Source organism: Amblyomma mixtum, chromosome 1 (genome assembly GCF_055824585.1).
Source record: "Amblyomma mixtum isolate Tamu chromosome 1, ASM5582458v1, whole genome shotgun sequence".
NCBI classification, from domain to species: Eukaryota; Metazoa; Arthropoda; class Arachnida; order Ixodida; family Ixodidae; genus Amblyomma; species Amblyomma mixtum.
In genome coordinates this window covers 59,239,706-59,252,275 of record NC_143012.1, presented here as the reverse complement: position 1 = coordinate 59,252,275, position 12,570 = coordinate 59,239,706, and the positions used below count along the sequence as shown (strand labels likewise).

General features: G+C 46.5%; 1 protein-coding gene across 2 annotated transcripts in view; it reads right to left on the bottom strand.

Annotated features, from left to right (window-relative positions):
- Window positions 1-225: 225 nt before the first annotated feature.
- Window positions 226-12,570, bottom strand: part of LOC149366378 (caspase-7-like) — a 28,944-nt gene continuing 16,599 nt past the window's right edge. The window contains exons 2-7 of one of the 2 annotated variants that reach the window (XM_089558593.1): window positions 12,291-12,333; window positions 9,895-10,009; window positions 6,395-6,545; window positions 5,805-5,986; window positions 3,424-3,541; window positions 226-723 (exon numbers count right to left, since the gene is read on the bottom strand). In XM_089558593.1, coding sequence (XP_089414719.1) covers window positions 479-723; window positions 3,424-3,541; window positions 5,805-5,986; window positions 6,395-6,545; window positions 9,895-10,009; window positions 12,291-12,333 — 854 coding nt within the window. In that variant the 3' untranslated portion in view covers window positions 226-478. The remainder of the gene's footprint in view (window positions 724-3,423; window positions 3,542-5,804; window positions 5,987-6,394; window positions 6,546-9,894; window positions 10,010-12,290; window positions 12,334-12,570) is intronic. The other variant, XM_089558675.1, reaches the window with a different exon arrangement.

Sequence of the window (12,570 nt, the reverse complement as noted above, 5' to 3'; positions counted from 1 at the left end):
ATTCTGTCGATACAAGCCAACTTCAATTTCTCCTCAGTGTCCCTTTAACTATAGGTGGGGTAGAAACAGTAGCTTCTTGTTAACGAAGTGTTCATTACCCCCGCGTTTTATACCCGAAGTTTGTAAAGGTATTTACGAAGCGTCTGAAAAAAAATGAAAAAATCTGAAAAAAAAATGAAGAATGCGCAGGAAACTAAACATAATATTTTCTTTTATTCAGGATAATGTAATGTATGATTACATAAAACTTTTTTTTTTGCCGTGTAGGCACGAACATTGTCCGGGGCAGTATTCCTCTGGCGCAATGTCCCAAAGCGTAAAATATTTTCATAATGTACGCACAGAAAGCAAGTTACATATTCCCGCAAGCAAAAATTAATTTTCCCTGGGATTTCTTTATAAGCACCAAGTTGTATCCAAATGGTAAATAAACAATCGCGCGCTGGAGGGCCACGGTACCGCCCCACTAACCATACGTTCAATAGTTCCTTGAGAAATAGACGAGGTGGGTGAGCGTCGATGTGAAGCATGGCATCTGCTTCGCGATAAATGCCTCACCATCCACTTTCACCGCCACCTCGTGCTGCTCGGGGAAAGCAATCCTTTTGCACACCACCGTCAGCATATGAAGGAGGTCGGTAGAGGGCGCCAGCTCTAGTAGGACGGAGCACAGTCTCTCCACAAACCAGGAGCCCCTCTGGTAGTCTCGCCATGCAACAAAGCCTGTGTTGATGAGGGGAATGAAAAAATGGCAGAGCACTGCAGTCTGCGGCATTGGAAATTTGCGTTTGAACGTCACCAACTTTTTTTGCAGGTCTTAGTTGTCACGTGAAAACTCATCACGTGACCCTTGGATGACGTCGGCAACTTTTTGCAAGTCACTGTTTTCACGACACACTTATCACGTGACCCTTGGATGACGTCAGCGGCTTTTGTTGGAAGTCGTCTTTCTCTAACATCAGTACGGATCCCCAGCAAACTTTGTCGCACACATCACACCGTGTTCACTTCATGCCCCTCTAACACGCTTGAAAGAATGACCCTCTGTGGGGTAAAGGGGCTATATCCCCTTTCTGTAGTGAAGGGCTCCGGATATTTTGTCCACCTGGGGTTAAGGAACCCCAGGTGGTCGAAATTTACGGAGCTCTTCACAACGGCGTCCCTCATGGCCTGAGTCGCTTTGGGACGTTAAACCCCCATAAAACATAAACGCTTTCTGTACATGCTTAACCTCGATAGAGTAGTAAATGCTGCGTTGAAATTCCCTTCGTGGCGCATGCGATGTGTGCCCGTCTGGGCGAACCACAATGCCGGCGAATTTCTTTTTTTCACAAGGTCATTTTCGTGCGTACACGCTCTGCCGACATTTCCTTTACACGCCGCTCATGAGACAACAAAAGCTTTCGTATTAAAATCGTCTGCAAGAGTTCGCTGTCTTTCGGTGTCCGTCCACGTGCTTTATGTCTTGTTTTCGCTCCCATATGTTCGCTGTCGCGTGTAAGCTGGAGCGGTGAACCTTCCGTGAGCTCCTTAGGTCATGCTGTGAAACATTTCTCGGCAATCCTGAACGCAGCTGATATCAGATACCTAAAAGCTCCCCGAAAGTGTCTATCGTATCATTGCATATATCGCCACACAAGGCATTTTTGGCGCCCTTTCACACTCCTAAGGGTATATAAGCCTTCGGCAACAATTCCCGACTTCCTTTTGCTTCGGAAGGGCTAGGACCCCGAACCAGGGCAAAGTTAAACATGTAATACATAAGCTATCGCTGTACTACGGAGCCGTAAGGGCAGTGTTACTGTTGAACGTGTCATGCAACTGTCACTTGCGGCAGTTGCTATAGGGAACGACTTTTCGCTGCCTGCAGTTACAGACTATCAGCGCAGTAATCACCGTTTTACTTTGTCATTGTACAGCTGTACTTTCACATTCGGCATGTGCCAAATCATGCATAGTCCTGACAGATCCGTTCGGCATGTCCGCGATGGGGTAAGGGTTGCCCCAGCCCCTCATTCTTGGAAGGGACATCATATCCTCCATGTCGAGTTATCAGGGAGAGGAAAAAGTACATGGAGGAATCAGGTCTCAAATTTGTGCTGAAGTTTGCAGCGTCGGCCGCTATAATTAGGGATGTTTTATCGCGGCGCTGATTTCTTTCTTGCTCTTGTCTTTCACTTTCATGGATATGTTACGTCATATTTTGGTCGTGTTCAGAAGTATGATGCTGCCTAGGACAGGAGGGGCAGGACTGAATTATGTTAACAGGGTTGAGGCCAAATAATCATCTCTAACCTCTCCCAATACGAGATGGGTGTGAAGTGCTTGCCTCTGTCTCTGTGATCGATTTAATAAGAATAGATTGTTAAAAGCATCCCTGACCTGAAATTGTTAGTTTTTGGAGTTGACTGGTCAATTCAGGGACCTTTTCTGTAGAGCGTTGAGAGAGAATTCGAGTTTTAAGGTTTGTAGGTTAGGATTAGGAAGAGGATTTTTTAAAAGAAACCTCCTCTGCAAGACTGCAGTGACGGCATATCGCGCGTGATCTCATCCAGGAGCTATTCCAGCTGACGTGCACTTTAGGTCTGCTGTCTTGAAGAGGGATATCTTGCCCTCCAGTGAGCTACTCGAGTATATGTGCATGGCAGTGCAACATCTGGTGTTCTGAATAATTTGTCGCGTGCGAGTGTCCTCTATCTGATCGTCTGTCTCGGAATGATCGGACTGTCGTACCAATTTCTCAAGGGGGAAACATAAAAGTTTCATCATGATGTTTAACGGTTTTTAACAAAGACGGCAGATGGGAAGTACTGAAAATCCGTTCAAATGAAATAGCTGGCCGCTCCTCGATACTTTTTTCCTCTTTTGTCTCGCTATGCAGCTATAGTGTAAGCGGTCTTATTCAATGAAATTCAATGCGAAGTTCCTGGAATGCTGGTCCTTGACGGCGGTAAACAGCCATTTCAATGCGCCGGTATTTATCCATATTCCGTGTAAAGCGTTCTTTCTTTTTCATAGGCTGGATTTACCAATATGGGCCGATATTCAAGATCTTTTACCGCAGCTAATTCATTCAGAGCCGTTGAAAACTAATTGCGGAATATGTTTTGTGGCTGCAGCAGTAAATGGAGAAACATTTCCCCTACATCAAAAACGGGCTATAGGACTGGTCCCTTTTTAGTGGCATAGTGATCATTCACAGTAGCTCGCCTAGATGATTTACTTTGTGGTTCTTTTTCTACAGAGTGACAATATCGGAGCATCCAAAAAAAGATCCTCACAGCTTTCCCAATCGGAATCTCTGGCCTGAAGAAATGTGTTTGCAATAAGTTCTTTTCTCGCTAGTCTTAAGCAAAGGTTTGAGCAAAACCCGCACGATGCGCACTCTTTCAGACGTGGATAGCTCACCGCTGTGTAACTCACCCGGCACAGTAGAGTAGGCAACAAGAAAGTCAGCATGCGTAGGAATGCGAAGGCCCGTGCCCTTTGCATCCGCGCTGTCGAGAGAGATGCCCCTCTGAAGCTTCCCGCCACGACAGGCCTGCAAGACGGGAAAGTCAATGGGGAGCACATTTAGGTTTACTTATTGCCGTCCTCTGGAAACAATCCTTTTGAACGTCATTGACGCTGTCTCTTCAGGTGCGAAAGCAAACTTTATTTAAAAATGTTTTTCATCCGGTCACATTTTCTGAAACTTTTATTACAAGTAAATACAGCTCCATTCGTCAGGTGATGCTGCATGGTGACATTTACCGCCACAGTATGCACAACAGCTGGACTGCAACTGGACAGCAAGATCTTTGCTTTCACAGCCAACCACATCTTTTGGATGTATAATTCTAGGTCACAAAATACCCTTATACCTTTTAACAGCGTCAATTCTAAAATCATAAAACGTGGGATTACTATGAACTGCATCAACGCCGCCTTGGGAAAAACTTGCCCACATCAACTGACCGATAGTGTCAATCAGGAAGTCGAGCGGCTACGCATGTCTGGTTTCCCTGCTGATTGTATTTCAGCTGTTTTTGATGGCGTAATGCAGAAAAGCAAGATAAGTAAAAAAGCAGAGGAGAAAAAAAGAAACAGCAAAACATCCAGGTAATTATGTATCTGCATAACATATCAAAGAACCTGAAGAGCCGGCCGATACAACGTTAACATTGTTTTTTCTGCACCATGCAAGCTTTAAAGGGATACTGAATCAAACTTTTGGACCTGCTCTTTTACGTGTAAACAAGAGCCTGACTGCTAAAATTGATAAATGCGACAAGCATTTTAGCGAAAAAAGGCGGATAGCACATTTTTTTTTCTCGATTTATTGCCGTATCGTTGCACCTGGCGGCAGCCTGTGGAAGCTGCGGCTAGACGTCATAACACCCGCGCGCCCTCTGTTCCCGCAGGAGCAATATTTCCATCGCTACTCGCGGGTTTTGCAAGTTTTGCGTCGGCAGCGTCTGAGGTTGGGAGCCTTATCGCTTAATCTACCCAGACTGACGCAGCCGGTTGCCTGTCGGACGAGGGTGTTATGACGTCACACTCTTCACCTCGCGCCGCCCGGGAGGGCTTGGCGCGCGGTCATAAAAAATCGAAAATAAAACCATCCGCTGAAAAATATGCGACGTGATGACCAGATTTCGGTGTAATCACATTACAAAAATCTATTTCCAGCGTTTTCGTTCAGTTTTGAGATTTTGCTTCAGAATCCCTTGTACAAATTTGCTTAGTGATAACAAGACAGAGGAAGAAGGTGTAGGTTGCGCAAACACGGGACTAACCACAAAGAAAACACAGAGACTCACACAAGCTTTGTGGTTCGTGCCGTGTTTGCGCAACCTACACCTTCACAACAACATGTAGTACCAACTAGGCCCAACCGAAGTTTTATATTAAGCGTGTCACAAAGTTCACAAAATGTGTTCCAAAGTCGTTTATAGTATTCCCCTTACTTGTAAAAAAGTGCACATTGGCAAAACAGCGTGTTGTTTTAACGAAAGAGCGCTAGAACACTGCAGTATTGTAAAGGATGGCATCAGCGACCATCGTGCTGTACATTGTCCGACATGTGGACACGGGAACAAATGAAGTCCAACGCATCCAAAACAAAGGAGGCCTACTCGGCAACAGTAGCCGAACTTATTTGTTTTATAGCACTAGTATCCAATAAAACATTATATTCAGTTTCCTCGTAAAGGGCATAAATATTTTTCTTCTTTTGACCTGGCGCTGACACTTCGACTCCAAACCCCTCGTTTTTCATTTGGGACATCTTCGGCAGCTCCATTTGCTCGTAGTAGAATCAAATATAAGCCTTTGTAATAGAGCCCGCCCTTACAAAAAAAAAAAGTTTTAGGCAGTCTACAGAGTGTCTTTAGACTTCTGTCTATAAAGTCTATAGACTGTCTATAGACAAAGATCTATTGGCAATACAAATACCATAGACCGTCTATAGACAATCTATAGATTTATGGCCATACACTTTTAGTAGACTTTTGTCTAAAGACGGTCTATAGGCTATGAATTCACGAAAAGCAATATCTATAGGAAGTCAATAGAGTCAATAAGAAGTCTATGGACTGTCTATAGACCATTTCTATAAGGGCGCGAGCTAAGAGTTGAAGCGTGTACACACTCTCTTCATGCACTTCAGCTTATGCACGTAATTGCGACCCATCCATTGACGCAGCGTTACGACATGAAAGCCGAGGCATACAATTATCGAATGTGCTTGTGTGCAATCGTCTGCCGAAAGCGCCGGAAAAATCTTAAATCAGAGCCCCTTCGAAAGCTAGCCGGTCACTCACCTGAATGAAGAACAGCTTTGGCTTGCCGACAAGGCTTTTGCACTTGTCGCCATGGAAGTGTGCCATAACTTCGTCCACAGAAACCCTATTTCCATCGGAGGCGTAGAGAGTGTCGTTATTGGTGCCGTGCGTCAAGAAGCAGCACACGAAACAGTCGTAGCTTCCGTAATCCTCTTTGCTCACTGCGAAAATAAGTACCACCAATGATGACGAGCTGATGTCTGACAAGGGCTCATCTAGCCATTGCACCTTACAAACATTTTTTAGACAGTCTATAGACTGTGCATAGACTTCTGTCTATAAAGTCTATAGACAGCCGTTAGACAAATCCTAGAGAACAGTCTATAGGAAATACAAATTCTATAGACAGTCTATAGACAGTCTATGACTATACACTTTTAATACACTGTTGTCTACAGATAGTCTATGGACTATGAATAGACAAAAAGAAATAGCTACAGGAGGACAATAGATTCTATAAGAAGTCTATAGACTGTCTATAGACCATTTTTATAAGGCAATTGAGAGCTCAGCACGCTGCTCGGCTTAAAAAAACAAAAACAAAAGATAAGGTTCCAGTGACCACTCACGCTTGTTAAGCTCTTCCTTAATTTTCTTGGCGGGGAGGTCCCTCCGGGGTTCGTCCGTAGCAAATCCGAGCAGTCTGAAGCATTGTAGAAGACTTGTCTCGTCCACGTCAGTGCCAGACCGCTCCACCAATTTGGTATGCTCTTCGAAAACCTGTGTCAGTTCACCCAATCATTTGGTGCACGAAAGTTCGCTTTCTTGAACACGTAGTATCAGGGTAGACTTCTGCGCTAATTAATGCAATATTAAATATAACTTGCTGCATCATCTCCTGCCAGATTATGAGCTACGACGGACACCAGCAAGCTCCTTCTAGTGGAATTCACACTTGTTTATTTTTTTTTCAGGATTAAAGAAAAAATTGCCGACGATTACGTTACTTCCCAATGCGAAATTTCAGGGGAAGCTCATCAGCTGTTTCAGCTTTTCGATAGATTGAGGCAAAGAATTCGAGCAAGACATGTATGTACAATGTACAATGTACAGGCGCGGCCATAAGTAAACGGAGCACCCTATATCGTTCGAAGTGCAATCATGCTTTCTCCATTGGTTATGAAGAAGCGCTGTTTGTCTACAAGACAGCCCACCAACCTCCTCTACCAGCATGCGCGCACCACTGCTGGAACGCGCTTTGTCCGTTTGTGTTTCCGTGTCTCTGTGCCTTTTAGTGCGAATTGATGAGTATGAAGCACCAACTAGCCCCCGTTCTTGCATTGTTTTCACTGCTGGAAATCTCAATTAGGTGACGCGTGAAAAATATTCGAAGACAGTTGCGTGCTCCGTTTACTTTGTAATAGGGGCTATTCAAAATTCCGCAAGTGCGCTTTCCCACATAACATGCTGCCAAAAACAAGATGGCTGACTTCGCTATAAAGAAACTACGTTGACTACAGGACAGGCGCTAAAGGTGTGGATAGAATGTAAGAAACGTATTTTGGAAGAATCAAACAAAAAACTGGTCTTTTTGCTTTGTTTCATCTGGAAATGCATGGTCAGCCATATTGTTTTGGGCAACATTGTTATGCAAGAAAGCGCACTTGCGGAATTTTGAATATCCCCTATTAGAGACAACTGGTTATTTTTCACACATATTCCTTCTTCAAGAGAAACACCCCCGTAACAGATCTTGATTGTCACGAAGGAAGCTTTGTGGTCGGAGAAATAGATGGAGATATGCTCGACTTGATGCACCAACGCCTGGTTCTCAAGGGCGAGGCCTGCGCAAGTATTTCGCGAAGTTGTCACAACCGTGGGAGGACGACGATGACGACGCCCTCTTTATACCTACCAGCTCAAGCACTTGTGCACAGCAGCAACATTCGGACCCTGACCTCCAACACCTCATCAAGCCCTCGGAAGACTAGGATAGGAACGTCCAGCCGCGTTCAGGCGAGTGTTGTCTTTGTTTCGCGTTTACAGAATGATGCCCTCGTGAAGAACATCGCGCCGATCAAAACCGCCTACCTTCGTCTTGTACCTGCAAGTCTTCGCGAAGGATTTCTACATGCTTCCCACGACGATCCGACAGCTGGGCAGCTCGGGTTTTCCGGCACCCCCCCCCCCCCCCCCCCCCCCCCCCCCCCCCCCCCCCGCATTCAAGCGAAATATTACTGACCCGGATTACCCGCCAATGTCACACGTTATGTGAAAACCTGCCGAGACTAGCAGCGACGAAAGACGCCTCCCACCCGACTATATGAGAGTTCCTGAACCCCACACTGATCCCTTGTCAAGGCCCATCCAGCAGATCGGCGTGGACCTGGTTGGCCCTTTCCCGAAGTCAACATCTGGAAACAAATAGATCATCGTAACGCCCGACTACGTGACCCTCTACGCCGAGAGAAAAACCCTGCTGAACAAAGCAGGAGTAGAAGTCGCCATATTCTTCGTGGAATGCGGTCTTACGCGACACGGCGCCCCCTAAGTGCTCATCACGGACAGAAGAATAGCGTTCACGGCGGAGCTGACGCACGCCAGCCTGCGCAACAAACAGGTCACCGGAGCCCGACTACGTGCCATATACGACACCAACGAACACACAGAGGGCCTGAAAAAGGCCATAGAAGTCATGGTTGCTGAATATGTGGATTAAGATCATAGCATATGGAATGCCATTCTTCCTTACGTCGTCCTCGCCTAAAGCACCGCAGTACACGAGACCACAGAGATGACGCTCTCTAGGCTCCTCCATGAGAGGGAAGCAACGACCATGCTAGGCGCCATGCTGCCCAACGCTATTGAAGACTGCCTCGATGTTGCCACGTATACCTACAGCACGAAGAAGCAAGTAGCCTGGCATGGAATCTCATTAGAGACCAACAGCGCACCGACACCTGACGCTACAAACGACGCCTACGCCACGTGGAATACAAGCCGAGTGATCGTGTATAGGTGTGGACGCCCATTTGCCGTCGCGGACTGAGTGAAAACCTTCGGCGCCGATACTTTGGCCCGTACAAGACCATTCGCCGATTTGGAGAGCTTGACCGTAAAGTGGCCCCTGACGGAGCTCAGTAACAGTGCGGCGCCTCGCAAGCTCAGAAGCTGTACATGCTATGCATCTAAAACCCTGTTACGGGCGCTAATGGACACTGTGTTTGCATTTTCAGTGATTGTTTTTGCATTGTCAGTGTTTATTTTTGTCCACATATTTTGTCGTTGCGAAACACCGAGTCGATGCTTCTTGAAAGGGCGGGGGGGGGGGGGGGGGGGGTAACGACTGAAATTTTTGTAATGGTTCTTTGTTCATTCCTCAAAGCCGCCGGAACGTGGCTTTATCTCTTTGTTTGTGACACAGGACGAGACCAGATTTACCTCGAACGATCGCTCCAAGGCGGAACCGAGTCTACGTTGTCCCATACTGTTGTAGTTACTTTTCACGCCGAACGTCGAAAGTTCGTTGTCAGCTTCACTTTGAGCGTGGCTGAGAGCGGACATTCTGTTCGACGACCGCCGAGTCATTCGGTTCTTTGTGAGCGCACGCCCATCCAATAAACAGCGTCTTTTAGCATCCCTTTGCGCTGTCTTTTTGAATGCCGGACTGGTGTTACCACTACCTGAAAATAATATGCGCCTTTCCTGCAATGCATGTTATTATTACACCAACTCCCGATAGAGATAGCCAGCTTTTAATTTTATCGCGACACTGCCCCTCACCCCAATCAAAATCCTTACACGACTGTCTCTGTGAAACAGGAAACAGGCTGAAACAGGCTTTCAGAGATTCAGTGCGTTTGCAGAATATATGGTATGAAGTCTTTATCACACTCCCTCTATCACAGTACAAGAGAGCGATATTTTAATATTAGTCTCGTGTGAGCATGTCTGGGTTTATTTTAGCTTTATTCCTATATGTATATATTTCCTTTTCGCGTGAATAAACAAACCTTCAGTTCAAAGCTATCGCCTGTCTTTTCTTCCCTGTCGTCTTCGTTGTTTAGCGCTATGATGTATACTTCAAGATTTCAACAATAATCTATTTAATGCAATTCTCAATTCTCACCTTGTTGTTAAAAATGACAAGTCTGCCTCTTCGGATGCGAGCCTTATTGTACGCCTGAAGAACGAGAGGCGTCTGCAGCGCAGGGTCCGTGCCTCTCTGCGTTGTCGGCACACGTCTGAACACAGAGGAAGCCAAAGTAAGGAGGACAGCCCCGCATATTGTTTGGCTTGCTGTGGGAGCACGTAAAGAAAACAAAACTGTGCGCTACTCTGTATGCGCCATTATAAGGCACATTTCTAACCGGTTTGTGTCTGTCGATGGGCGCTAATGAACGGAATACATCTAGCTTGGGGAAAAAATTGGCTGTGGTTTAGCTCTCGTTAAACCTGGAGCGACGCGAAAGCTACAGCTGGTCGAGTGGAACTCGCTCAGTCGAATTCCGAAGTCAGTCTTTCGCCGCTCCGTTTCGCTGGGCGTTCGTTCTTCATCTTCGTCCCTGAACGCGGATTCACTCTCTCCCCCTGTCCACTCCTCCCCCACTATGTCTCGCCGGCGCGCCACGCCGCCGGCAGCTGCTACGAACCACGTGACGAACCACGTGACCAGCCACGGTGGCCACGGCGCCGCACGCTGAAGGCTCGAAATGCTAGCGTAATGTAGGCGCGCGGCGCGCACACCAGCTGCGTGCTGTGACATCACTTCACGCATACGCACAGCTGCCGGAGCGGTGGTGCCACGGCTCAGCGCGCAGCCACGCTGACCTCGCGAAGCGGCTGGCGTAGTGTAGCTATCGCTACAAAACTGTTATTCGCCGTGGCCATAACGGTAGGTGTATACGAAAGGTCCGCTGCGTACAGGTGGCATTACAGCCACCGCAGTCTTTTTCAATCTGCAGAGACCTGGGTGAAGGTTTCGAATGTTGTCTAGGGGCCGTATTTCGAAAAGCTTATGAAACATCCCCACAACCTTTACGTATATGTATTTTAACACCTCACACTGCAGATGAAGCGGTACCCTTAGCATACTTCGAGCTGCGCGTACTTAGGTGCTCTGATGTTGCTTCGGACAATATAGGACACAACCGCTTGTATTAAGGCGAAAGCCTTTAATGTCTCATCGTTGTCGACAGAAGGTTGTCAGCAGAAGGTTGACAGCAGAGGTGTCACGCTTTTCTAGACAGAGCAGAAAAAAAATCTTTGCGCACGATGGGATTTGAACCACCATCCTTCCGTTCCGCAGCCGCGCATGCTAATGGCTACGCTACTTCCTGCCAACTTTTTTTTCTTTATTGAACGCTACTTCCTGCCAACGCATATGTAGTTCTCCTTGTTCAGGAGGCTGCAGAGTGTTTGCAGAATTGCGTCGATTCATACGGATGCCTCCCAAACGCCCTCAAGTGTCTCCAGCATTTAGGATTCCCACTCTCTCTGCTTCGATGAGTTCGGTTGTATCCATGGCTCGTTCGCAGTAATGAGGTTTGTAATGTGTTCACCCACGGACGCCTTACGGCCCCTGTCGGAGCGGACGACAACTATTTCATTAGTGGTCGTCTGCTCCAAAAGGGGGCGTCAGGCAACCGTGGGTGACCTCATTACTGTGAATCCGCGCACTCTGACGTCATAACCATTTGGACCAACCGAAAAGCGTGACACCTCTGCTGACAACCTTCTGTCGACAACGATGACGCATTAAAGGCTTTCACCTCAATATGTATAGGAGTCAAGCGCCTGTGCCTGCTGCGTCCGTAGAGGCCTGAGCAGAACGGGCGGAACGAACCTCTTGGATTCGCACGGTACGTCAGCTCACATTAACTGGCTGAACCGCTGGCCTTCATCTGATCGCCGTCTTTACTTCCACTGTGGTTCCGAGAATGTTAAAGTTACATCGGGCATACGAAAAAACAGTGTTATAGTTGCCTATTTTTTTTTCTGTCTAACCGGTTCTCGAGGAAGGATGAAGTAACAGTTTGAGTGAATTAAAGCGCCGTATACTGGCGATTACATCGCCCTTATTTTATATTTTACGAAACTGCGTGGCTGCGCCAAACATTCTTCGACGTGGCTGTCAGGCTTTCGCCGCTGAACCCGGATTCGACCAAAGACAGAAGAAACTGTATAAAAAAAACTATTTTCCTGCTGTACGCGAATTTCCCTCGTTGACCTAAGTGCCAATCAGAATTGCAAAAACAAAAACCGCAGGCAAACGTTTGCGTCCGGCCTCTTTTTTTTTGCTTTATTTACACCTGCACTGAAGCTTATTGTGGCTTGTACTACTCTAAAGCAACAGGAGAAAATAAAGTGATAGAATCAGTCTTTGCCCTTTAGGGACGCAATCCGCATGATGATGCTAGTAGTGAATCGCAAAACCCTCAGTAGGGGAGGGGGGGGGGGGCAACTACGAAATGATGGATATAATGCTGGGTTTGCGCGACGCTGGACGAGAGAGATACCACTTACCCAACATAATGTGGTTTGGCATCGCTTTCAACGTTGCCGCTTCCTGCAAAAACATACATACACAAAACAAAAACATAATTCAAAGAAGAAATTACAGAGAGCACTTCAGACTAATTACGTCTTTTGAATGCGTAAGCGTTGTTTTTATTTTATTTATTTTTATCTTTGTTTTTAACTTTTTTATCTTCCTTCTTCCTAATAACACATTTACTCTTTAGCATACAGTCGTAAGGCAACGCGTATACCAGGTTCACATTTATTCGCCAATAACCAACACGGT